The sequence below is a fragment of the Macaca mulatta genome, chromosome 14, assembly GCF_049350105.2.
Source record: "Macaca mulatta isolate MMU2019108-1 chromosome 14, T2T-MMU8v2.0, whole genome shotgun sequence".
Classification (NCBI taxonomy): domain Eukaryota; kingdom Metazoa; phylum Chordata; class Mammalia; order Primates; family Cercopithecidae; genus Macaca; species Macaca mulatta.
In genome coordinates this window covers 14,653,069-14,679,976 of record NC_133419.1, presented here as the reverse complement: position 1 = coordinate 14,679,976, position 26,908 = coordinate 14,653,069, and the positions used below count along the sequence as shown (strand labels likewise).

The following is a 26,908-nucleotide window of genomic DNA, read 5'->3' as shown; positions in this document are numbered from 1 at the left end:
TAGTCCTGTGACCTCTAGCAAACTATCCTGTCCTCATCTGTGAAATGGGAGCAACAGTCACACCTACCCCAACTGGTGACTGCGAATATCAAATGGGGCCAAAATGAGTCAACTACCAATCACCGCCCCACCGGAAGTTGATGTTGAACTAAATCTTGATCGCCCTACCCCATTCATCTCCCAGTACCACTGTATGACCATGGAAGTGAAACCATCCAGCCGCATGTTAGTCCCAAACCATGTTCACCTCCATCCACGGCTCAGTGAATATTTCTTTTCTTGAAGATAGCGAGTCTCCTTGGAGCCTCTGGAGTCTGGAGGGGGAATGTTACCTTCTGCAAGCTTGTGTTGTCTTCCCAAGACAGAATGGACTATGGGGTCTCCATGGGAAGAGTTAGCTGCCAGGGCTTCAAGGCTGGCTCCTAAGTGGTTGCTGGAGGCTTAGAGACCCCACGCCAGCTCTCTCTCAAATGGGGGCAGCTTGTTTGCAACAGTGAGTGAGGTGAGCCCACTACGAAGTCACAGGACAGGAAAAGACCATCCCGTCTAAGCTTTTACATACCCCATTGCAAGCTCCAGAATGTGGTGCCCAGGCCCATATCTCTAACCCACTCCCAGAAGACAGTTCTCCTCAGCCTTTCCTGGCACTTCTGCCATTGTACATTCAGACAGTTCCCTGTTCTCTTCTATGAAACTCCTACTCAGCTCTCATCAATCTAGTCCAAATATAAATCTTTCTCTGTGATATGCTCTCAAGGTAGAGGCAGTGGGGCCTTCCTCTGTATTCCCAGAATGTTGTTAGGGTTCAATAGCATCTTTCAGGGGCTCATGAAGGAATCACTCTTCGTAAACACTGGCCTTATTCCCTAACTTCACCAGACCTAACCTTAGTGCTTGATCCATTCCCACCTCTCCCAAACACGTGAGAGGCCTTTTCCTCTTTATGGGTTTGCAAACCACAAAATGACCCAACCACCAGTTACTTGGCAAAAAGTATTCTTGTCATAATTATACTAAAATCCAGCCAACACGATGCTCTGTGCCAAGGGAATGTTCCTTTTCAGGGCAAACACTCTGTCCCCAGGGATGTTAGACAACTTCCATAGCCCCATATAAGCATTAGCTGAAAGTGAGTTTTCCTTAGTGGCCCAACAGAGCACAGCTGCAAAGTGAAAAGCAAAGCTAAAGCTCTACTCTGGACCTATTGCTCTAGACAGTTTCTCTGTGAGGGTCAGTTGTATACGTAAGGAAGAAATGAAAGATTGCTCCCCAAAATGGCATCAGGTTACTTATCCCAATTGCGTGGTTCAGTTGCTACTCCAGTGATAAGCAAATAAAGAGGAAGTAGAAGCATAACTTTTCCTAAACTCAAGAAGCAGGGAAGCTTCGGAATTGGTGTGCAGCGGTGCTGCTTGGAGCGCCATTATGAAGGGACAAGAGTGGTCCGCTGGGAGGTAAAATTCAGGGCACCTAAGACACAGGGGCTCTAGGAAACAAGGCAGGCTTTTGTATTTATCGTTTGCCGTGATATCTATGAACTTTCTTCTCCCTTTTAATTTTCCCTGTACTTTAATTATATTTCTCAGGCCAGGCGCGGTAGCTTACCTCTGTAATCCCAGTACTTTGGGAGGCTGAGGTAGGCAGAGCACCTGAGGTCAGGAGTTCGACCCCAGCCTGGCCAACATGGTGAAACCCCATCTCTACTAGAAAAACAAAACTTAGCTCGGCATGGTGGCAGGCATCTGTAATCCCAGCTGCTCAGAAGTCTGAGGTATGAGAATTGCTTGAATACAGGAGGTGGAGGTTGCAACATTATGTGTTGAATGTCTACTTCCCTCCTTATTTTTCAGTTGGAGTGGATTAGCATCTCCAATTCAACATGTCAAAAGAAGAATTACACACACACCTGGCACACACAGCATCTCCTTCCTCAGACTTCCCCATATCAGTTAATGGAGACTTTGTACTTCTAGTTGCTCAAGTCAAAAGCCCAGGAATCATCACTGAGCCCTCTGTTTCTCTTATTTATGGAACATCCATAAGCAAATTCCATGGTCTGGCCCTTCAAAATAAATGTGGAATCCAGCCATTTCTAACACTTCCACCATTACCATCTGAGGCCGGCTCCAACATCTTTGCCATCCTGGGATAGACTCTTAGCTGCCTTCTCCCTTCCACATCTCTTCTTGTCCTCTCAGAGTTTGTACCCTGCACAGCTGCTTGGGTGATTTTTAAAAATATGTCAGGGTATATTACTCCCTTGCTTCAAATCCTCCATTTAAAATAAATTTCACATTTATGACAAAATCCAGACTTCTTCATATGGCCGACCAGGTGCTTTATGCTAATGGAATGTGCAGATGCTCCTCCCTAAGGAGCGCCTTTTTCCAGGGTAAATTCTCTATCTCCAATGATGTCAGGCAATTTCGACAACATCATTCTCTACCACTTCTTGCTTTTCATAGATTTTTTTCCTCCAGATTCTACAAAAAAGAAGATCAATCCTTTTGCAACGATTTACTTGCTGATGTATATTGGTGCCAGTCACGTGTACTGCTTTCAGATGATTCAGGAATAACAGCGATTTGAGAAAGCTGTCACTAAGTTTTCTCTTCTCTTTGTCTGTATGACATTATTTTTACAATTATACTTCTAAAGTTTGCTCTTTCTGAAAACCACAAGACCCGTGTAATTTAAGCAGTGATTTTAGAGGTCTCTGTATATTTTACATTAAGTTCAGAAACATGTTCATGATTATTCCACCAAAACTATCAACTTTTACATAAACATCTGTCCTTCTATGAATTACAAAATAATTGTCACCACTCCCACTTAATCAACCATCTTCTCCCCTTCTTTGACCAACTTCTCAAAAATAACACCCAATACTTAAAGGCATCTCTCTCTTTTCAGGGTCTCAGGCAGTAAGACGTTCTTTTCTTAAACAGTAACATGTTTTCTCAAGCCCCATGCAAAGCACTTCTTTGATATCAGTTTGGGGAGGCCGAACTCTGGAGTCTTCATTCGAAGGGTAAAGTACCTCATTCAGTAATGCGCGTCCTGAGAACCCGGCCTAAGCAGTGCTGGCCGCTTCCTCCTCCAGGCTTGCACTGTCTGTGTTCGCCAGCCCCTCTGCGAAGTGAGTTCATTTGCAGAGCAGGCCAAGTATCTGTAGACTTCACGCAGACGCGGGTGCAGCCTGCTCTGGGACTGGGTCTCTGCATCATACGGGTGGAGCTCTCTCTGCTGCGGTCAGCGGATCCCGCCTGGATGCTCGTCCCGCCATCGTCGCCCACCTCGCAGCTGCAGAACGGCAGCAACTACCACACACCGAAGCAACTTGGCGGGTTATTCGCCCTGCAGCTCCCGCCAGCGCGCTGCTCCCGCTCGCAATCAAAAGTCAGAAATCGCGAAACCGCCAGGCGCCTCCCACTCCGCCCAGCTGCCGCGCAGCTCCTCTTGGCCTCCACTGGGAGACAGGGGACGCCTATGAGCGGGAAGGAGCAGGGCAGTGATTGCTTAGTTTATCCTGGGAGGCGGGAGCTGGTCTCGGACTCAGTGGTGAGGGGGAAGGGATCACTAAGACCCGCGTGGGTCATCCAGCCAAATAGGGAGGGTGGGCGGGTTGGCGCGCAGTCCCTAGGCCAGAGATGAGTCATTTACATCCAATGAGAGAAAAACAGCCTTCAGAGACTCTTCGTCCATTGGCCAGCGAGAGTGTCAATTCCCAGGCTCCTGCCGCGCGCCGGCGCGCCCTTCTAGGCGGGAAAAGTTCAGCTGAGAGCTACAAAAGAGCAGCCTTTCCGGCACCTGCGAATCCAGAGCGGTGGGCGCTGACTGGCACGTGCACTGTGTGGACAGACTCTCCGGTTCTGTGAGTGGTTTTTCTTTTTCTGGGTCGGACCTGGAGTTCTCTTAGGGGGATGGCTGACAAAAGCAATAGGCAGAAGGACCTCAGCCCAAAGTCAAGGAGGTTTTGGATGGGGAGCTGGGCAGCCGCCAGTGTGGTAATTCCCTTCCCCGCCCCTCAGCTTCAAAGACGAAGAGTTTTACTCCTGAAAAGATATTTGGAGATCGTCTGGGTTTTCCTGAATCTCAAGAGGGTCGTTTGACCCTGGTGGGTCCTATCCCTGCCCAGTGCCGTTCGCGCCCATAGAACGAGACCAGGATCCGTTAAGTAGAGCAGAAACTATTCACTGATGAAGGAATGGAGTAGGGGAGCACCTGCTCAAAGTGCCTGGGGTGTAGTGTGGGGGTGTTTCTTAAGGTCTTTTAGGGCACGTAGTTGGAGAGCAAGGATTCCTGGAAAGAGGTGGGGCTTTCCAGAAAAAGCTGAGTGCGGCAGTCTCGTATTTCCTGTGCACTCAACACTACATGTACCTACCAAGGTGCATTTCTCCCCGAGGCAGAGATTTAGGTATGGTAATTAGCAAGGGTTCAGGTTAGGGTAGCGCTTCTAAGTTCGTTTCCCATCTTGTAGCATGGTGGTTACTGACATCCAGTCTGTTTCTGTAAGCAAGCACAGCTTCAAGCACAGGTGACCTTCATAGGTTCTGGGGCTTTAGGAAAGCATTGAGGTCATCCTGCGGTGACAGAGGCAGCTGTTCAAACAATGTGGTGCGCGTTTGAGAGGGGAGTTGCGGGGTGAGGCAGGTAAAAGTACAGATTCCATAGCCACACCCCGACATACAGAATCAGAGTCTGTGAGGGTGGGATCTGGAATCCTTTTTAAAAAGCTCAGAGGAACCAATTCACACGAACAATACAAGTTTGATCTGAGCCAAAGTCCTTAATTTAGAAATGAGGAAATGAGGATCCCTAAAAGGGTTACAGGGAGAGGGCTGGAGGAAAGTTAGACTATGACAGTTTTACCGTGATTCTTTCCTGCCCTTGAGAAGTTTTCTCAGCTGCTGCTCTGATCAATACACAGCTGGATGCTTTAGGGCAACCCTCTTCATATATCTGGAGTTCCATCTCTTGCAGGTCTCCCACCAGGTCTGTGACCTGTGACCTCTTGTCACCCTGGTCTCTCAGCTTTGTCTCCTCAAATCTGGAATTCCAACTAGCTTTGTCTTGCCGCCCTTCCTTGCGACACTGGCCTGGAATCCTTCAAGGTAGTCTGCTAACGTGGATTATAGGATGCATTTCAATTGTCACTGTCCTTAATTGCATCATGTCCAGTTCCTTGCAAACCATGGTTTCATATTTTTTTTGTTGTTCTGTTTTATTTTCAGACTAGGGGGAAATCCGGTCCCTGTTACTCCTTTTTGGCCAGAAATTCAAGGTAATGACTTTTAATGTTTCTGACTACCAGTTCTATCATCTCTCTCACTTCTGGACCTGTCTCTATTCACTGATGTTTTCAGTCATTATGGGTCATATTTATCCACTTTTTAAGTGCTTGCTGTTATTTTTATTAGTTATCAAGCTTTCTTAATTTCACAACATTGTGTGCCAGAAATTTTTACATTCCTGTCAATATTCTTGAGCTTTGTTTTAGTACATTGATATTTTACATGGAAACCATTTTATACTTTCAAAGCTTGCTTTTATTTTTCAGGTGGGACTAGAACTAGTGCTAATTTTGTCCCACTATGGAAGAAATACCTTTCTGAGTAGTCTCCCTGATACTTCATGAATTATGAAGTTTTCTAGTCAGATTTTTGTGAACTGAAATTATACACTGTCCTGTATGAGCCTCAGAAATTGTTACATCTACTCCTTTTGGGTAATTCTTTTCCTGTTCCTTTTCAACCGTTTCATTCCACCCATGCATTCACCAAGCTGAAATCTCAAGGGATACCCACTGCAGATCTCTGATACTGTGTGCTCCTGTGGCTCTCTTCTCCCTAGTACTCTGTCATACAAGTTCCAGTCATCCTGGCCTCCCAAAACTCCCACCTTGTCTTCTCAACTCAGGGAAACTGTGAGACTCTGCCTGTTTCTCCTTCCTAAGATATGCCTTGGAAACTGCATACAGTAAGCTAAATGTCCATAGGGCTTACCTCATATGATTTTCTTCTCAGATATTAGAGATGAGGTCCCACACCACCTGATGTCCAGTGTTTGAAAGTGGTTATTTCATAGATCTTGTTTTTTTGGTTTTTTTTAGACATTTCACGTGGCAGAATAAATTCAATCCTTGTTTCTCCATCTTATCCACTAGTAGAAGTTAGTTATATTCTCTTTGAACTCATCATGAATTCCATGAAGACTGAAGAAAACAAGTCATTTAGTGCCACGGGAGATGACCAGAGGACTAGACCTGAAGTTTCAGAGGTGTGTCTACTTTTTTACAACTCCCCACAGGAGTGATAATCTAACCATAGTGCCATATGAGGTTCTTGGAGATAAGTTCTTAAACAATGGTAGTTATAAGTCTTTCTCTTAGGTAGTTTAAAATATATTTGGGGAGCTCATACACATAAGTGCTTGTGGAAAGCAAAATGATAGGGTATGAGTTAACAGTGCCAAACATGTCCTAAGACAACAAGATGACTAACAAACAATATAGGCACTTAAAATCTTGGAAAGTGTAGTCAGGCAAAAATAATTAGCTAATGTTTACTGAGGAAACACTGTAGGCCTGGAATTGTGTCCCATTATATTGATTATTCCATTTAACAGTTAATAGAACTATGTAGTAAGTATTATTATCATACTTATTTTACAAAAGAAGAAACTGAAGCTCAGCTTGCTTATAGTTGCAGAGGTAACGGACTTCAGAGCAAGGATCTGAACCTAGGCCGTCAGAATGCAGAGACTGGTTTTTGACCCACACTATTTTGCTCAAAATATGCAAACTGATAATACTAATTTGAGACATAAACAAGTGATTTTAGAGTACAGAGAAAAGAATGCTTAATTCAGACTTAGGAAACTACAGCAGTGTCATATGAGAAATGATTTATTAATGAATAATAAATCTAGAATTGTCAAACTCAGGTGTAGAAGTGGTTGTTGGGCTGGGAAGAGCGGAAAATGGAGGTGTTAGTCAGGCGGTACATAGTTTCCTTATACAAGGTGAATAAGTTCTGGGGATCTGTACAGCCTGGGTGCCAATAGTTAACACTATTGTACACTCAAATTCTTGCTAAAATGATAGATCTTATGTTAAGTGTTCTTATTACAAAAATAATAAGAGAGCAGGAAAAGACTTTGGGAGGTGATAGATAGGTTGATGGCATAGATTGTGGTAATAATGTATCTCCATACTCAAGTTGTATACATTAAGTATGTACATTAAATATGCATTTTGTATGTCTAACACTAATTTATTTTTTAAAAAGAATGAATGACATTTCACTAGTATATCAAGGATGAAGGAATGGCCTGAGTATAGTCATGTACACAGGAAAACATATTTGGGGGACAGGATAGCTTTATTTGATGCTGTATAAGGAGAATTCAAGAATGTGGTATGCAAATAATGCTTTCTGTACTGATAAGGTAGTATGGTGCCAAGATCAAAATAGGCTTTATATCAATAAGAGCTTTCCATATTTCCAGTAGAAATATTTTCTAATTGTGAAACAATAAAATGGATTCATTGGCTCACATGAGTGGACATTCCAGAATTCAGCTGAGCTCTTCATTCATTGGTATACAGTTTCTTTAAGGACGTGTTTGTGTGTTCAGTTCCTATGTTCTGCTTTTCTTACTATCCCCTGGCTGGCTTTCTGCATAGTGACAAATAGAGCTGTAGTAGTATCAGGTGCTTTACTCTCCCAATAATGAGTCTATCCTGGTTTCCTGAGGAAACTTCTCTTTGCCATCTAATTGTCCCAGTTTAAGTAGCTCACCCATTTCAGCACAAAACCTTGTGATTGAGAGGGCACATATAGATATTCTTAAGCTGGCATGAATTCATTTCCATACATGTATGGCTCCTAAAAAGTGGGAGAGAGGTAGAATAGCTTTCTGGAGAATAGCTGCAGTATCTTTTTTTTCTTTGAATTCCATGTGTAGGTCTTTGGATTTTCTTCTGTAAATAAAGGAGACGTGTTTACAGACTTTAGCTTTGTGTTGCTTAGGAGGAGTTATTCAATTCACTTTGGACTTTGTTAAGTTAAATATTAATGTTAAAATGTTTAGGGCCATTTTGTTCAAGACAGTTGCTACTAATCACATGTGATTATGTAAATTTAAATTTAAATTCAACTTAACTAAAATCAAATAATGAAAAAGGTGAATAGTACAAATTCTCAGTTACATTACATGTCAAGTACTTAAGAACAACCACTTGTGGCTGTGGAATTAGACAGTACAGATGTAGAACATTTCCATCACTGCAAACATTCTATTGGGCAGTACTAGTCTAGGGCATCCAATGATAGAATAGAACGAGGGTATAAAACTGCCAAACTATTTTTCTGGAAAATAGAACAAGAGGGAAAAGTCAAAATAAAGGAGACAACAAAGCAAGGGAATATAAATTTAGAAAAAGTGGAAAAAGTAGAAGATACAAAAAAAGTGATAGAAATGAACACAAAAACCCCTACACCCAATTAGTTGTCTTACAGATTATTTGAAAGGCTTTAAGTTTTATTGTTTCCTTTAAATTTATTTATTTCATAGACAGTAAAATTCAATCTTTTTGGTATACAGTTGAATGGCCTATAACAAATGCCTACAGTAATGTAACCATGACCAAAATCAAGAAGCAAAGCCGTTCCATCACCCTAAATAATTCCTTGTGTGGTTCCATCACTCTAAATAATTCCCTGTTCTCCCCACTAATCCCCTATTCACCGAAGTCCCTGGCAACCACTAATCTCTTCATTACTCTAGTGTTGCCTTTTCCAGAACATCATGTAAATGGAACATACACTGAATCATACCCTTTGAGTCTGGCTTCTTTCACTTAGAACATTCCACTTAAGTGTCATAAGTGTTGTTCATGCATTGATAGGTTTTTCTTTTTATTGCTGAGTAGCATTCCACTGTGTGAATGTATCAAAATCTGTTTATCCATTCACTCACTGAAAAGCATTTGAATTGTTTCCCATTTGGGGACTTTGTATATAAAGCTGTTGTGAACATTTACATACAGGTTTTTGTATGAAGATTAGTTTTCATTTCTCTTGGGTCCACCTAGCAGTGGAATTGCTGTCATGGAAAGTGTATGACATAACTTTAATTTTATAGGAAATTGTCAAAATGTTTACAAAATGGCTGTATGATTTCACTTGCTCACTACCAATGTGTGAGAGTTCCAGTTGTTTCATACACTTTTCAACACAAAGTTTTTCTGATTTATTCATTCTCATAGGTATGTAATGGCATCTTTTTGTGGTATTAATTTGCATTTCACTAATGACTCATGATTTGAGCATCTTTTCATGTGTTTATATCATCCACATATCTTCTTTGGTGAAGTGTCTATTAAAATATTTTGCCCGTTTTTATCCTGGTTGGTTATTGCTGAGTTTTGAGAGGGCTTTACATATTTTGGAAACAAGTCCTTTGTCATATTGCTTTTCTCATAATATTTGTGATAATTGCTGATATTTTATCTCTGTGTGGCTTGTCTTTTCATCCTCTTAGTCCTGTTTGGGAGGGAAAAGTTTTCAACTTTGATGAAGTTCACTTTCTCTATATTTCTCTTTGTGGATCATGCTTTTGTTTTTTACATCAGAGAACTGTGCTAAATCTAAGATCACAAAACATTTCTAAGTTTTCTTCCAGAGTTTTGTAGTTTTAGGTTTAAGTCTTCAATTGATTTTAAGTTTTATTTATTTTTTGTATGGTGCTATATCTGGATCAAAGTTTGTGTGTTTGTGTGAATTGTGTGTTAATTGTGTAAAAAAATTAACACAATTGTGGATAATTAGCATCTTAACAATGTTGAGTCTTCCAATCTTGAACAAGATATATTCTCTATTCATTTTGGTCTTGTTTAATTTATTTTGCTGCTGGGTGCCTGGGAGAATAGGCAAACCTGGTGCATGAAGGCAGAGCAGGGAGTGGGTGATTGAAGGGGCAATGTGACTGGTGCACTGTTTTCTCCAAGGTCACCAGACAAGATAAGAACTAGAAAGATCAGAAGTACAAGGCACAAGTGACAGAGGTTAGTCATCCTGACATTATGCAGCTTTAAGATTGTCCAGAGAACTGTGAGTGGCTCCTCCTAGCAGACTTTCTGCTATTACCTCTGGGTCTCTGAAGTGTGTCTTGCTGCTTTGACGAGAAACCCTTGCTTCCTCCATCCTACGTAAACTCCTCAAGGGAGAAACCTCTAGCACTGGAATCTCCCTCTCCAGACAAAAGCTCTGCACAGATGGAGTCACGACTCCATCAGCATCCCCCAGACGGAGTCATGACTCCATCAGCGTCCCCCACACTTAGAGTCCCCTGGAAACTATATGGTCAAGATCATAAGTTATGTATGCCAGATGCAACAGTCTGTTGGGCACATTATACACGTCTTATGGGAGTCGCACCACACCTGGAGGGAAATGTTTTCCAATTTGACAGAAAACAGAGGGGAGGTATTTGTTCAGAATGCATTTGAAGCCTGGCCCCTCAGTTAGCAAACTTTGTTGACCAGCTTCTACTTTAGGGACTAGGCATGTGAAAGAAGGACAGAGTCCCAGCTCTTATGAACCTTACATGTTAAAGAGCGAAAGAGACTATCCAGGAAATAGACAAATAGAAAGTTTTTGCTAGTGGATCAAGAACATACAAAGGTAACAGAAAGTGGCAGGTGTGTGCCTTGGAGTGCTACTCTGGCTGGGGAAGTCAAGAGGCCCCTGAAGTGGCCCTAAAGAGACCCAAGGGAAGGCCAAACAGAATGGTGAGTGCACAAGCTCTGAGAATGTCTAGGGCTTCCTGTCCAGGGCCTGAGTGGGCAGCATAGCTGGGACCAAGGGGAGAGGAGCTGAGCAGCAGAAGGTGGGGCAGAGGGAGGGATGGACAGGGGCCAGAACACTCTAGCCTCATGGGCCTTGGAAAAGAGGGGATGGGAAGATGCTTGAAGGGACAGAAGAGTTGAGAGTGGAGGCTATTCCACAAACATCCAGGCTAAAGAGGAGGGGGCCTGGGGTGGCCTGAGACTGGGAGCTGAAGGGGCAGAGAGGAGGGGATGGAGTGGATGAGAGGTGTGAAGGAAAAGAGAGATGGAGAATGTAGGGCTTAAACTGTGGCGGTCAGAGAGGGAGCAGAAATGACAAGTGAGTTTTGACCCTGAAACCCAAGCACTTTATCACCGACAGGAACTTTGCCTTTTTCTTCCGTGTCTCTAATGGGCCAGGACAGTGGTGAGTACATAGTATTCATTCAATCACTTTGATCATTTATTCAATGAACATTTCTTGCAAACCTACATGTCTGGTACATCACAGGCACCAAGGATATACCAGTGAATACGGTGATATCCTTGTTCTCTTGGAGCTGACACTATAGAGGGAGAAAGGAAAAATAAATTGTGTGTGTGTGTTTGCATGCACGTGTGTGTGTGTGTGTGTGTGTGTGTGTGTGTGTGTGTGTGTGTGTGTATTGATATGGGCGGAAGGGAAAAGAGAATGGTGGAGGCTGTTTTGGAAGTGGTGATAATCGGCTTCTCTGATAAGGTAATATCTGAGGCCTGAAAGGAGTGAGGAGGTGAGTCCTAGAAATATCTAGGGGAACAACACTGAAGATCGAGAAAGCAGTAATTACAAAGGTTCAGAGGTAGAAGGGTGCTTGTTAACTGACCAATAAGTCTAGTGCTTGTTGACTCACTAATCAGTTTCTGTGTCCCTTCCATTAGACTTGGAATCTCTAAGGAACATGCCTGGGTTTTCCTCATCAGACAAGAGGGGTCAGAGAGGTGGGATGGGGGCCACTTTCTCTCTTTCTTTATGCTATTATTCTTTTTTCCAGTCCTGGCCAGGCTTAGAAGTAGGGGCCAGGGAAAGACAAGGGTTGAGTCTGTTACAATCTGGAGAAAAGGTAGAGAAAGTCAAGGAATAGGAAGGTTCTGTGCTGTTCCAGAGCCCACCACTCCTACCCATGCTGTTTCTGCTTTTAACACCTGCAGGTCCCACCCTGTCGTCCAGTTCCCCACCTCTGCCACTGTTGTGGCATCCATCACACTAAAACTTTCTGTTTCTTGTGTTACCAGTCACAAGTTTTTAGTCTCCCATGCAATAGAAATTGACACAAGGCCAAGTGAGTTTCCCAGACAAGGCTTTGTTAGGGGCTTGTTCTCGAATACAAGGGAGACAGCACTGGAGTGAGTTCTCCAGATGGCTCCCCAAGGATAGGTCTCTTTGCTGTTTTAAAAAAAGCTGACATGAAAAGCACGAGGTATGATAATATCACTGTATGTGTTGGGTGGACTGTAGAGTGTGCAGGCACAGTGAGAAATCATGTTAGTACTTACATCACATGATCAAAAAATGGTGGATAAGTCCCTCCCTGGGTGGGGATTTTCACATAATAATGAGGCAAGCCATGAGGTAAAGTTTGGTCATTCTACTGGTCCTGTGTTCATGCAAGTGATAAAGTTAACTCCCTTGAATGAGATTTATGGTAGAATGGTTCTTAGTTTCTTTAAGGTCTCACAGCCAATGAAGATGGCACCAGTGGAGATGCAAGTTCTGGTAGTCAGCGGGTGTGGAAAAATGCATTATTGGTGGTGGAGGCAGAGTCCTGCCCCTACTCTGTTTCATTTGGATATTTACCTCCCGGTGCATTATTTGCTTCTTTGGCTATCTTGACAGGGGTTGGGCATAATTTCACTGTGGGAATGCTGTGAATGTAGTCAATTCCTGCTCTGCTTCAAGGCCTCGAGACTGAGAAGGTACATAGAAGACTCCAGAATCTTAGAATCTCAGCTCAGATTCCATCTATACTCTGACTTGTGTCCTGGACCTTAGTCACTTCCTCCTTATTGTTCCTCAGTCATTTCTGTTTCTCTAGCTAACTTGCTGACAGAACATGTTGCTCTAAATTCTGCTGATTCAAAACTCTTTTATTCTTACCAACAAAGCATAACAGGCATCTCCAAATATGCCTGACCACACATGAGCTCTTACAAGGCCTACAGTGAATTCAGATTACCCAATCCAATAATTTATTCTAATTTTAATTGTAGACACTCCCCTCCTGGTAAGGTGAAATGCTGCATCCCAAAGGCCCTTTCCACAGAGCATTCTAGGGCTCAGTGAAGGGACATTCAAAAGAGCCAGGTCCTCGTTTCCCATGTGTGCCCCTCTTCTGGAGCCCAGAGCTATAGAGGGAAGAGTGACTGACTTCTCGGACTCTTAACTGGAGAGAAGGCAGTTGAGGACCACCAAGGAAAGGCCTCAGAGTAGAGAGGAGCTAAGGTAGCTGGGCCTGGTCAGCTGCTCTTTGTCTTAACTCAGGGGTGCTCAAAGCCTGGCCCCTAGGATGGCAGAATCAACACAGACTGAAGCCTCACCCCAGATATATTCAGTCAGATCCTCTGGGTTAGGGCTCAGCAATCTGTGTTTCAAGAAACCCACAGGTGATTCTGATGCAGAATGGTGGCAAGAACCCAGACCCAGACTGGGACTGTCAGGCAGGTGGAGTCCTGGCTCTCCAGTAGACTCTGAACATGAGAGGCCATGGGCAAAGCCCTTCTGGACCTGGGCATCCATTTCTCCATTTGATAAGCCCCAGATTTTTTACCAGGTCTCTGAGGCAGTGATAGAATCAGGTTAACATCTCAATGGGAGATGCACAGAGAACCGTAACCCTCCCCCTTTCTCACTTAGAGGGAAAACAAACTATGTGCAGTTGCTTTGAATGTCTTTGGGTAAAGTCACAGGGGAGCTGCCTGCCCTCTGAATGAGCCAGATAATTTGATTTACCCTATTTAGTTAGAGATCTTGCTATACCTTAAGCAGAAAACCCACCACCACTAACACATACTTTCCCACAACCCTGGAAAGGAAGAGACATGTTTTAGTTGGAATTTGCTATCCCTAGACCCTCCTTCCACTTCCACTCTTTTTTGGCAAGGGGACTTTTCTGTACTGCCTCCTTAAGAACTCAGGTCCCATCAAAGTGTGGAAAGAACAATTACATTTGTTTGGCATGTTTGCTTTTTTGATAGCTTCTGAGGAGATTAGGAGGAGGGCAGGTTTTTCAATCCTCCTTTAGGGATGCAAGTACGATTACCTCAAAAGTTTCCACTCCCTACACACTTACCAAGGGTCCCCATAAGAGCCTGGCCTTTCACATATATTTTCTCACTTACCAAGCACAGCTCAAAGATGTTAAACAAGTAGCCCAAGGTCACACAGTAGGTGGTACATGTAGCAGAGCCTGGATGTGTGCTTCCTCCCTCTGGACCCTACCGCCTCCCGCAGAGGTTTCACAGGGCAAGCTAGGACTGGCACTGAATCCTCAGGCCACTTAGTACCCTGTCATGGCCCTCAAGGAATCCACACCCCAGGCAACGACTTCTTCTGAGGTTTAGGAGTGAAGGAGTGACTCCCCAATCCTCCTCCTGTTACCAATGCAGGGTCTTCACTAAAAGTTGTCCTGCTTCTTGGCATTTTAAAGAAAGACTTAGTAAAAACATACAAACAAAGCAACAAAAGAAAGAAGCAACGAAAGCGTAGATATATCGAAGTGAAAGTATGCTCAACAGAGTAGGAGCAGGCTTGAGCAACGGGCTCAAGAGCACTGGTTGCAGAATTTTCTGGGGTTTAAATACCCTCTAGAGGTTTCTCATTGGTTACTTTGTTTACACCCTATGTAAATGAAGCAGTGGCCCACAACCAGTTTTATTGGTTGAGGGAGGGGACCAACTAGAGGTACTTCCATGTTTCATCTGCAATGCATTGGAAAGCGGGAACTGGGGGCATAATTTGCAAAGGGAGGAGCCTCTGATTCTTTTGTTACTTGAGTGTGGAGAGGTGGGATTTTCCTTTTGATTCAGTTCTAGGAAGTGAGTGTGAATCATCCTTAGGTTCCCTGCCTCCAGGTCCTGTTCTTCTGCCTCACTCCTTCAGACCTGGGGCATCCCTCTTGTCTCCAAGGGGGCTCCTCAGGGCTGCATTTGATCATTCAGCAGAACCTAAATTGGGGAAGGCAGCCAGGTCTAGTTTAATTTCCTACAATATATTTTAGGACAAAAGTCTTGCATATATTGTCAGAATTTTCTACATAGATTACCTGTCATCTATGAATTAAGATAATTTTACTAATTTCTTTCTGATACAGATGCCTTTTATTTATTTCTGGGTTTTATTGCACTGGCTAAAACTTCCAGCATAATGGTATAGAGATTCTGCCAGAGAAGACATTCTTGCATTTTTTTCTAGTCTTGGGAATGCATTCAATCCTACACCATTAAGTATGATGTTACCTGTAAGGTTTTCATAAGTGTTCTTCATGAGATTGAAGAAGTTTCCTTTTATTCCTAGGTTGCTGATATTATTAGAAATAGATGTCAGGCTTACCAAATGCTTTTTCTATGTCTGTTGAGATGATTCTATGTATATATAGAAATTTTAATTTTTCTAATTGGCTTATTACAGTGATATGTTTTTCAAAGGTTAAACCAACCTTGCATTCCTGGTATTTACCTATTAGTTCTTGAATTTATGTTTATATTGGCCTGTAGTTTTCTTTTCTTGTAATGTTTTGCCTGTAGAGCTAATATTTCCCTATTGCTGCGGCAATGTTCTTTTTGCTACTGTGCTCAATGCCCCATGAATTATGATGTTTTCCCTAGGTCTGGTGGGAACAGCAACTATTCCCAGCCCTGTAAGATCTCCAGGGATTGTTCCTTCTAATCTTTTTGGGTAGTTGATTTCCCTGACTTAGGTGATTTCCTCATATGCATGTGCAGACCACTAGTCATCTGAAGACTTATGGGGACCCTCTGTGTACAGTCTTCTCCTGCCCTTCAAAAGCTAAACCCATTGGCTTCCCAGAACTCGGTTCCTTTTCCTCAACTCAGTTGCTACTGAGCTTTGTCTGGATTCTTTTCCCTGCACCATGGCCTAGAGCCTCTTTTCAGGCAGTAAGCTCAGGCAGTCATAGAGTTTGCATCATTGTTTTTCTGTTTCTCAAGTACCACTGTCCTTCGACTAATGCTGAATGTCTTGGAAACCATTTTGTGTATTTTGTCCATTTCTCCAGGATTTTCAGGCAGGAGTATAAGTTAGTTCTATGTTATTCCATGGTGGCCAGAGTAGAAGCTCAGGATGCTGCTTTTTTTATTTTTCCAAAGACTTTAGTTTTAATTAGTGGAAATAATAGGCAATAATGGGCTTACTTTATCTTGGCTGCCCCTATTACTATCAAATATATAAATATAAACATACCAGAAGGCTTCTTAGCCAGATTAAGGGCATCTTCAAAAATCTCACAGGGAACATCATGTTAAATAATGAATCATTATAAGTATTTCCTTTACAATGAGGGAGAATAGAGGAGTTCTCACTATTACTGCCTTTATTTAGCTGGTAAATAAAATTTAATTTAGCCAATACAGTGTGATAAGAAAAAATAGTAAAAGATAATGTTTGAGGATTTAAAAGAAGGGAACAAAGTATATTCATGAAATATTCACAGATGGTATCATATCTATTTTTGAAACAAAAAAGGTTTATAGATAAAATATTAGAATGATTATAATGTAGGAAATTGGCTAGGTTTAAGGTTGATATTTACAAAACAATGGATTTAGCTTAGTCAGCAATATCAGAAAATGTAATCCCTCAAAAATTATTTTATAATGCCTAGAAAAATATTATTTACTTAGGAAGAAATGTAAACATTATTTGTTAACCATTTATGAAGAAAATTATTTTGTTGAAGTCTTGAAAATGAGACATAAATCAATGTCAGGATATACTAATGAGTAGAAAAACTCAAAATTAAGACAGTATTTGGTGAATATACAGAAAAATATACCATTGGAACAGAACAGAGAGAGTAGAGACAGACTCACAAATTTGAAGATATGACAATATATTTGTATTAGTTTGTGCTATGGTGTGAATCTTTGCATCCCCCACAATTCATATGTTTAAATCCTAATCTCCAAGGTGATGGGATTAAGAGATGGGGCTTTGGTGGGTGATTAGATCATGAGGGCTCTGCATCATGTATTTTGTTAGAAAAGTCCAGACTATGTAGTCTCTTAGGGGTAATAAAGTACCACTGACTGTGTGGCTTAAACAACAGAAATGCATTGTCTCATGATTCCGGAGGTTCAAAGTCCAAGGTCAAGATGTCAGCAGAGTTCGTTACCTGTTAGGGCTGTGAGGGAAAGATCTGTTCCAGGACTCTCTCCTTAGCTTATAGTTGGCCATGTTTTTCCTACGGCTCTTTACCTCATCTTCACTCTGTGTGAAGTCTCGCTTTGGCACCCAGGCTGGAGTGCAGTGGCACAGTCTTGGTTCACTGCAACCTCCCCCTCCCAGGTTTAAGCAATTCTCTGCCTCAGCCTCCTGAGTAGCTGGGATTAAAGGCGCATACCACCACACCCGGCTAATTTTTGCATTTTTAGTAGAGACGGGATTTCACCATCTTGGCCAGGCTGGTCTTGAACTCCTGACCTCGTGATTCACCCACCTCAGCCTCCCAAAGTGCTGGGATTACAGGCATGAGCCACTGCGCCTGGCCTGCATTACTTTTTTGAGGTTCATCTTAGTTGATGAAATTCTGTATCCACTTTTACAGTTAGAGATAATTCACTGAAGAAGTAAACTGTTTATGCACATTTCTGTTATTTCTGGGGTTTTTCTAATAAAAGCAGTGGTTAATTTTGCTATGAATATCCTCAAATATGTTTCCTGGTGCACACGTACAAGGGTGTCTCTCAAGTATAGACTTAGAAGTGGAATTGCTCAACTTCAGAAATAGAATTTAGCAATAAATATTTGAAAACATGAGGCAAGGAGAAAAGGAAAATGAGTAATCACCTTTATTATAATAGATATTGCCTTATTTAACATAATGGTTGTACCACCTTGCACTTCCACCAATGAGAAATGAGAGTTTTCATTATTCCATGTCTTCATCAAAGCTTGGTGTTATCTATGTTTTAATGTTTCCCTATTTTGTGGGTGTGAAATAGCATCTTATTGAGGGTTTAAACAGTAGTTTCCTAATTACTAATGTAATTGAACCCCTTTTCACACTTCAATCTCTAAAATGCTTGTTTATGTCTTTTGTTCATTTTTATATTGGATTGTCTTTTTATTATTGATTCTAGGAGTATTTTAAATATTGTAGCTACAAATTACTTATTTATGATACGTGTTAAACATCTATTCTGAATTTTTTCTTGATTTTTCATTCTCTATGTCTATATTTCCCCCTTTTCTAAGGATACCGGGGGTATTGGATTAGGGGCCCATCCCACTGCAGTGTGACCTCATTTTTAACTAAGTATATCAACAAGAACTGCATATCCAAATAAGGTCACATTTTGAGGTACTAGGAGTTAGGACTATATAACATGTGAGTTTTGAGGGGACACAGTTCAACCCATAACAATCTTATGTGGCAAAACTGGCAGTACAGATCAGTGGAGAAAGAATGAACAATTCAGTCAGCATCGCTGGAGTAATTAGTTATCCACATGCAAAAAAATAAACAGTGATACCTACTTCAAGCTATATACAAAAAATAATTCCCGACTAAAAACTTGAATGGTAAAAGCAACCTTTACAATTTTTAGAAAAAAAAAAACAGAATTATCCTGTGAAAGGTGTTCTAATGATATAAAAAGGTTAATAAACTTGACAACATTTAAATTAACTCCTTTATGACACCTGAGAATGAAAAATCAAGAAAAAATTCAGAATAGATGTTTAACACGTATCATAAATAAGTAATTTGTAGCTACAATATTTAAAATACTCCTAGAATCAATAATAAAAAGACAATCCAATATAAAAATGAACAAAAGACATAAACAAGCATTTTAGAGATTGAAGTGTGAAAAGGGGTTCAATTACATTAGTAATTAGGAAACTACTGTTTAAACCCTCAATAAGATGCTATTTCACACCCACAAAATAGGGAAACATTAAAACATAGATAACACCAAGCTTTGATGAAGACATGGAATAATGAAAACTCTCATTTCTCATTGGTGGAAGTGCAAGGTGGTACAACCATTATGTTAAATAAGGCAATATCTATTATAATAAAGGTGATTACTCATTTTCCTTTTCTCCTTGCCTCATGTTTTCAAATATTTATTGCTAAACTCTATTTCTGAAGTTGAGCAATTCCACTTCTAAGTCTATACTTGAGAGACACCCTTGTACGTGTGCACCAGGAAACATATTTGAGGATATTCATAGCAAAATTAACCACTGCTTTTATTAGAAAAACCCCAGAAATAACAGAAATGTGCATAAACAGTTTACTTCTTCAGTGAATTATCTCTAACTGTAAAAGTGGATACAGAATTTCATCAACTAAGATGAACCTCAAAAAAGTAATGCAGGCCAGGCGCAGTGGCTCATGCCTGTAATCCCAGCACTTTGGGAGGCTGAGGTGGGTGAATCACGAGGTCAGGAGTTCAAGACCAGCCTGGCCAAGATGGTGAAATCCCGTCTCTACTAAAAATGCAAAAATTAGCCGGGTGTGGTGGTATGCGCCTTTAATCCCAGCTACTCAGGAGGCTGAGGCAGAGAATTGCTTAAACCTGGGAGGGGGAGGTTGCAGTGAACCAAGACTGTGCCACTGCACTCCAGCCTGGGTGCCAAAGCGAGACTCCGTCTCAAAGAAATAAATAAATCAAATAAAAAAGTAGTGCAAATCACAGAAGAACACATTCAGCTGGATCTGTTTATATACAATCAAAACCAGCAAAGTGAAACAGTGTACTATTTATACTTTACTACATATGTATATGTCCCTAAATAAGTGTAAGACAATGATAATTTTAAAACAAATTCAGACTTAGTGGTGGTCCATGAGAAGGAGAAAAGGAAATAAGATGAAGGAGGGACACACTGTATGCCTCTAATGATTTGTAGTGTAATTTGTAGTGTGCTATTTCTTAGGTTGGGAAGGAGATACATGGATGTTTATTATATGAAATATAAAGTGTCATAAACTGCTTTTGCCTGCATAATATGTTTTATAGTTTTTTAAAAACACAGTATATAAGAGAAAGGAGGAGACACTGAGGACTATTCACAGGATACTAGCTTGAGTAGTCAAATGGGTAATGACACCATTATCAGATTCAGCAACACAGGAAGAGGGGCACAATTAAATTTTATGACTCTGGTTTTGAAGGGGCTAAGAGTGAAATGTCTCTGACGTATCCAAGAGTAGATGTCAAAGAGGCAACAAAATATTAATATCTGGAGCTTAGATGAGAGGTCAGTGCTGCAGAGATAGATTTGGGCAATAAATATTTGAAAACATGAGGTGATAGGAGAGTCCCAAGACAAAAAGGAAATCACTATTCCTGAGACCTAAGCTCATTCCATTTCATCTACCAAATGATCCAAGCTGAGCTGTACCTTCTGATTTTACTCTCTCCAGGCTTATTCCTCTATTTATATAGACTAGATCCAATACTTCAGACTTCACAATGATTTCCTTCCAAGTTATGTTGACTTCTATCATATAATGTTTTTTACTTACGTTTTTCATTTCTGTTGCCATCAGATTCTCAATATCTTGTATCCTGGGCTACTACCAACTGATTGTGTTTGAGTATTTATATTTATTTATGTATCCCATCCTATTATTTATCTGTCATTTTAATATATTTTCTTAGTGCTATCAAAACCATTGACAGAACAGAAACTAAACAGATTTTTAATGGGAATCCTTGAAAGGTGATGTTTCAAATATCTAAAAGATAAATTAAGTAAGTCCAGCTTCACTAGTAAGTGAATAAATGTACATTCTAAAAACAGTCAAATTAGATAGAATTTTATATAGCAATTGGCAAACATTTAAAATAGTAACACTCAGATCCTTTTAGGGAATCAACCATAGGACTGTGGTTGGTCTCCTTGAGCAGCTGGAGAGAAGGGATGGGGTGAGTTGATACAATTCTCTGGAAGGCAGTTAGGCAAAATATATGTTGCAAAATATGTTTATATCCTCAGTTGTGGTATTTCCACTCCTGGGAATATGACCTAGGGAAATATTCAAATGTGCAGACAAAAATGTTATATTTGTAGGAAATTTTGTCATATTTAGAATAAAAATCTGGAAATAATCTAAATATTCAGCAATGAAAGGATGGATTACAAATTATTATACAGTGAAATATTCTATAGCCCCTCAGCTTGTGGTTTCAAAGGTTGCTTAATGCGCAAAGTAGTGACACATTGCCTAGTGAAAAATAAAGTCACATGCAACATAGTATTTAAGAAACATAAGATTTAGATCTGCATATGAAATAATAGAGGGCTATTTCTGATCCATTTCAAGTTAGGTATAACTCATTTCTTTGCATCTGGATATCCAGTTATTCTAGCACCATTTGTTACAAAGATGATATTTCCCCCATTAAATGGTCTTAGGACCCTTATTGAAAATCAAAGTACTACTTTTAAAAATCAGAAAACAAAATCAAAGTATACAGAGAAAAAAATAAAAATTAAAATAAAATGTAGAATGAATATCTCTGGTGATAGAACAGTGATTTAGTATTTTCTCCATTATTCATTAACCATTATATTATCCAATTTTTATTCAGAATATCTATTAGTTCTATCATTAGAAAAATATAAAACATTATTAAGGGTGATTCCTTTTAACCTCTTTAACCTTTCCTTTTTAAGGATACTGTCATGAAGCGGACATGTGCTGACACACCTGTTGATCATTGTCTATCTGGCATAAGATGGTGTAGCAGCACCTTTAAGCCTGAAAGTGAAGTCAGCAAGCATGAAACAGCCCTTGAAATGCAGAATCCAAATTTGAACAACAAAGAATGTTGTTTCACCTTTAGTTTGAATGAAAACTCCAGAAAATTAGACCGTAGTGTGTTTACAGCATATGGTAAACCCAGTGAGAGTATCTACTCAGCCCTGAGTGCTAATGACTATTTCAGTGAAAGGATGAAGAATCAGTTTAATAAGAATATTATTGTTTATGAAGAAAAGACAATAGATGGACATATAAATTTAGGAATGCCTCTCAAGTGCCTGCCTAGTGATTCTCATTTTAAAATTACATTTCATCAAAGAAAGAGTAGCGAAGAAGATGGACACATATTACGCCAATGTGAAAATCCAAACATGGAATGCATTCTTTTTCATGTTGTTGCTATAGGAAGGACAATAAAGACGATTGTTAAGATAAAGGAACTTCATGAAAAAGGAAGTAAACTTTGTATTTATGCCTTGAAGGGTGAGACTATTGAAGGAGCCTTATGCAAGGATGGCCGTTTTCGGTCTGACATAGGTGAATTTGAATGGAAACTAAAGGAAGGTCATAAGAAAATTTATGGAAAACAGTCCATGGTGGATGAAGTATCTGGAAAAGTCTTAGAAATGGACATTTCAAAAAAAAAGTTACAACGGAAAGATATCCATAAAAAAATTAAACAGAATGAAAATGCCACTGATGAAGTTAATCACCAGAGTCTGACACAGCCTAAGAAAAATGTCCATGAACCAGAGAAAGATGGAGAGACCAAAGATAGAGAACACAGCAGAGAGCAAATTCTCCTACCTCAGGATCTAAGCCATTATATTAAAGGTAAAACTCGCCAGACAATTCCCAGGATTAGAAATTATTACATTCATAGTTTGACCCGAAAATATTGTCAAATAAACTCACAAGTTAGGCGGAGACCACATCTGAGTAGGCAGTATGCTATTAATCTGGATGTCCAAAAGGAGGCAATTAACCTCTTAAAGAATTCTCAAATGTTGAATGAAGCCATTATGCATCATTATCCGAATTTTAAGGAGGAGGCACAGTGGATAAGAAAATATTTTCAGGAAGAACAAAAGAGAATGGATCTTTCACCATCTAAGCAATTCAACATATATAAAAAGGACTTTGGAAAAATGACTGCAAATTCTGTTTCAGTTGCAACCTGTGAACAGCTTACATATCACAGCAAGTCAGTTGGGTTCATGGAATGGGACAATAATGGAAACACAGGCAATGCTACTTGCTTTGTCTTCAATGGTGGTTATATTTTCACCTGTCGACACGTTGTACATCTTATAGCAGGTGAAAACACATGTGAAAGTTTGTGGCAAGATATAATTAGCAAATGTGCTAAGGTAACCTTCACTTATACAGAGTTCTGCCCTACTCGTGACAATTGGTTTTCCATTGAGCCATGGCTTTTTTCCAATAAAACTCTAGATTATGCCATTTTAAAACTAAAAGAAAATGGAAATGCATTTCCTCCAGGACTATGGCGACAGATTTCTCCTCAACCATCTACTGGTTTGATTTATTTAATTGGTCATCCCCAAGGCCAGATCAAGAAAATAGATGGTTGTACTGTGATTCCTCTAAATGAACGATTGAAAAAATATCCAAACGATTGTCAAGATGGGTTGGTAGATCTCTGTGATACCACCAGTAATGTATACCCTATGTTTACCCAAAGAAGTTTCCTATCAGAGGTTTGGAACACGCACACGCTTAGTTACGATACTTGTTTCTCTGATGGGTCTTCAGGCTCCCCAGTGTTTAATGCATCTGGCAAATTGGTTGCTTTGCATACCTTTGGTCATTTTTATCAACGTGGATGTAATGTGCATGCCCTTATTGAGTTTGGTTATTCTATCGATTCTATTCTTTGTAACATTAAAGAGACAAACGAGAGCTTGTATAAATTATTAAATGATGAGAAACTTGAGACCTACAATAAAGAGAAAGGTAAACAAGAGTCATTGCTTCAAGATCATCAGATTGAACCCATGGAATGTTAGAAAAAAGATGCTGTCTTCAAGAAAATATGCCAATAATTACTGGCAAAAATTTCATGACAAAGACACCCAAAGCAATTGCAACAAAACCAAAAATTGGCAAATGGGACCTAATTAAAGCTTCTGCACAGCAAAAGAACCTATCAACATGCTAAACACACAACCTACAGAATGAGAGAAAATATTTGCAAACTATGCATCCAGCAAAGATCGAATATTCAGAATCCTGCTACAACCACACACATTAAAGATCTCAAATCACCTGATCCTACTATTGCAAATAAATCTCCACTGAGTTATTCATGTAAGTGTTTTATAGGATAAATCAGTTGCAAAAACTTGTTTTTAAATAGCATGCAAATAAAGCCTGCTCTTCATGGCCCCAATTCTGAAAGCCCTGTCATATATCACTGCTTGAGCTTACCTGCTGTATGACCTCTGCCTCCATCCCTCTGAACCAACGATGGGTTTGACAAGACGAACCAGAAACACAGTAGTTTCGAGTGGTTATAATACAGTTCATTTGCCACCTGAATTTTAGGTAAAAATTATCACTGGAATGTTCAGGAACTGGGCACATAGACCCTGGAATTTTGCAACAACAAAACACATCTGAATTTGGAATCTATATCTCAAATGTTACCACCTCTGTGACAGCATCCCTGAAGCCCTCTCTGTGCTACCACTGCAGCCTGTTCACTTCAGTATTATGTTTATAACTCTGTTTTTAAATTTTTTTACTTTTACTCATCTACTAGATTGTGACTTAATGGATGGTGAGGACAATGTTAGATTCATCTTGGCAATCCCAATGCTTAACACTATATCTGGCATGCACGAAAATTTCCTCCAACTGAATAAAATGTTTAAAAGGATACCTTAGGTTTATATGTCATAGATATAAATTAGTGGAAGGTAACAGCTATCCCATAGAGCACATTAGAGAGACTGGTGTTCCAACAGCTACATGAAGTGGAAACATACAAACTAGCTAAAGGTGGGGCTTCTCCATCACTTTGTCTTTGCTGCATGATCCTCATGGGCTGCATCCAACCTTATAAAGTCAGCCAAGAAGAGAAAATCAGAGGCTGGTCCATTCCTCGCTGGTGTGATGACATAAGGAGTCATTCTTTGTGAACAGAACTCACTGGTGTCTGCAGTTTTTTGTTTTGTTTTGTTTTTGCTTTTGGTAAAGGTTGGTTATAGTGTTGAAGAAGAACTAAAAGATATCCACTCAAAATGAACTCTGACTAATGATTCTGGACAGTCCAATCCTGTGGTTCAATTTCTTCAATGGCCAGCTAAGGGAAAAGGGACTGAGCATATACATTAATTCCCAGGCTTCAAGGAGCAGAAACGCCTGCAATTGGTTTAGAAATTGCAGTGTGCTTTTGCTCTTGTTGGCTATAAAAAGGCTACGGAGAAAAACGAAAGTTAAGGAATTAAACTTCCTACTGTATATTAGTTTACAAGAAAAAAATTTATATATATATAAAGTTATTTATATTTAAACCTATATATTTTATATTTTAATCCTTATGCCTTCCCCAGGAATCCCTATACATTTTCACAATAATCCAGGATACCACAAGGGACGGAGAGAAGAGCGTTTGAGATCTTGTTAGCCCTTGAGATGGCCCCAAGGGGCTCACCAGCCTCAGTTCTAGCACCTTTAGACCAACAGATGGTTCTCAGAGGAGCACAAGGAAGTGAACGTTCAGCTTCCCAACTTGACACCCCCACTAACCACTCCAGCTTCCCCAACACTCAGTCGGGGAAATGCGGTTTCCCAGAAGGCTCAAGCTCTGTCCTAGAGAACTGAGGACTGGGTAAACCATTTCCACGCCGTGCTGCCGTTGGCATGAGGGATGTCGGTCCTCGCCTCGGCTCCGCCTTCCGCTTACCAGCTTTCCGCAGGCTCATCCTCTGTCGCTATCTGCTGGCAGCGCGCGGCACTCCCAACCCCGGTTAGGAAGAAACGCCTTTCCTGCTTGAGTTTTAGGGGCTGCTCTCACCTCTCTCGGGAGCCGTCCTGAAAGGGAGCTGCCACGCTGGTCTCATTCTGTAGAGCTGCGAATTAAGGAGTACTGCGGGCGCCTCGAGAGGGTCTTGGAGGGTCTTTCGTGCGGTGAGGTCTGGAGGAAAGCGGGGCGGGTTTCTGCGTCCTGAGGTACAAGGAAGACGGAGGCCACTACAGATCGCGCGCCCCTACTAGTCCCTGCAGCCCGGGCGCTTGAACCTCCGGCCACAGCTAGGACGGGCGCGGTGGTTATTTCCTTTTCTGGAAGGAGGAAGGCTAGCAGCCTCCGGAGTCTTGATGGGGCGGACACCCCCTTAAGAGTCCAAACGGAGAGTCCTTATGAGGGCATTACCCTCGTAGAGGTTCTTTGCCTTCCAGGTTTTGGACTGAGCTGGAGTCTATGATCTGGCTCCTAGGAATCCCGATCTCGCAACACTTGTGACCTCAAGTTGAAATGAACATCACCTTTTCCTGCTAGTGGTTGAGTAATTTGGTAATATTTATCCAAAACCTAAAAATCATGCACAACCATCTAGACAAGTAAACATCAAAACAGAGTAACATGGTAGTAGTAACAGAAGTAATAATGGCGCCACGCCATTTCCGGAGCATTCGTGCCAGGTACATCTCTACGACCATCCCATAGGCTACCTCATTTAGCCTCATGCCCTCTATGAGACAGTATTAGCGGGGGCATGTTCTTTACACGCAATGACAGAACCAGAACAGAGGCAAACAGAAAGATGCAGTGGCTTCCGGTGTCGAGCTCAGCACAGTGTTAGTTCTGTCTACATTCTACTGCCTAAAGCCCAACATTGATGGGGTGGGGAGGAACTGCAAAGTCAACAGGCAACCGGTGTGTGTACAGGGAAGGGGGAAGATCTGAGAACAATTTTCCACACTCGGCGACTGGTTCTTCCAATTCTTCAAGTACTTCAAACTAGATTAAACAGCAAACACATGTATTTAACGTAGAATGTGTGTGCATTTTAATATATTGGATAGGCTATGAGATGTGACCTGGTAAAGCACTAGG

At 40.9% G+C, this 26,908-nt stretch overlaps 1 protein-coding gene and 1 pseudogene across 6 annotated transcripts; both read left to right on the top strand.

Annotated features, from left to right (window-relative positions):
- The first annotated feature begins 103 nt into the window (after positions 1–103).
- On the top strand, positions 104–5,126 carry LOC106993235 (uncharacterized; annotated as a pseudogene).
- Positions 3,202–24,727, top strand: FAM111B (FAM111 trypsin like peptidase B). 6 transcript variants are annotated; one of them, XM_077962793.1, is made up of 5 exons: positions 3,202–3,874; positions 4,984–5,114; positions 5,235–5,284; positions 6,113–6,279; positions 21,738–24,727. In XM_077962793.1, the coding sequence occupies exons 4-5, from the start codon at positions 6,199–6,201 to the stop codon at positions 23,853–23,855; spliced, it is 2,199 nt and encodes a 732-aa protein (XP_077818919.1). In that variant the 5' UTR covers positions 3,202–3,874; positions 4,984–5,114; positions 5,235–5,284; positions 6,113–6,198; the 3' UTR covers positions 23,856–24,727. The 6 variants fall into 6 exon arrangements, with proteins under 6 accessions (XP_077818919.1, XP_077818918.1, XP_077818917.1 ...); XM_077962795.1 differs by having other exon boundaries at positions 3,766–3,874; positions 6,170–6,279; XM_077962794.1 differs by having other exon boundaries at positions 3,766–3,874; positions 6,167–6,279.
- The last annotated feature ends 2,181 nt before the right edge of the window (positions 24,728–26,908 follow it).

Coding starts and splice junctions, on each gene's coding strand:
- FAM111B (XM_077962793.1), top strand. CDS start 6,199: ATGAATTCCATGAAGACTGAAGAAAACAAGTCATTTAGTGCCACGGGA. Junction 6,280..21,737: donor CTAGACCTGAAGTTTCAGAG/GTGTGTCTACTT, acceptor TTCCTTTTTAAG/GATACTGTCATGAAGCGGAC.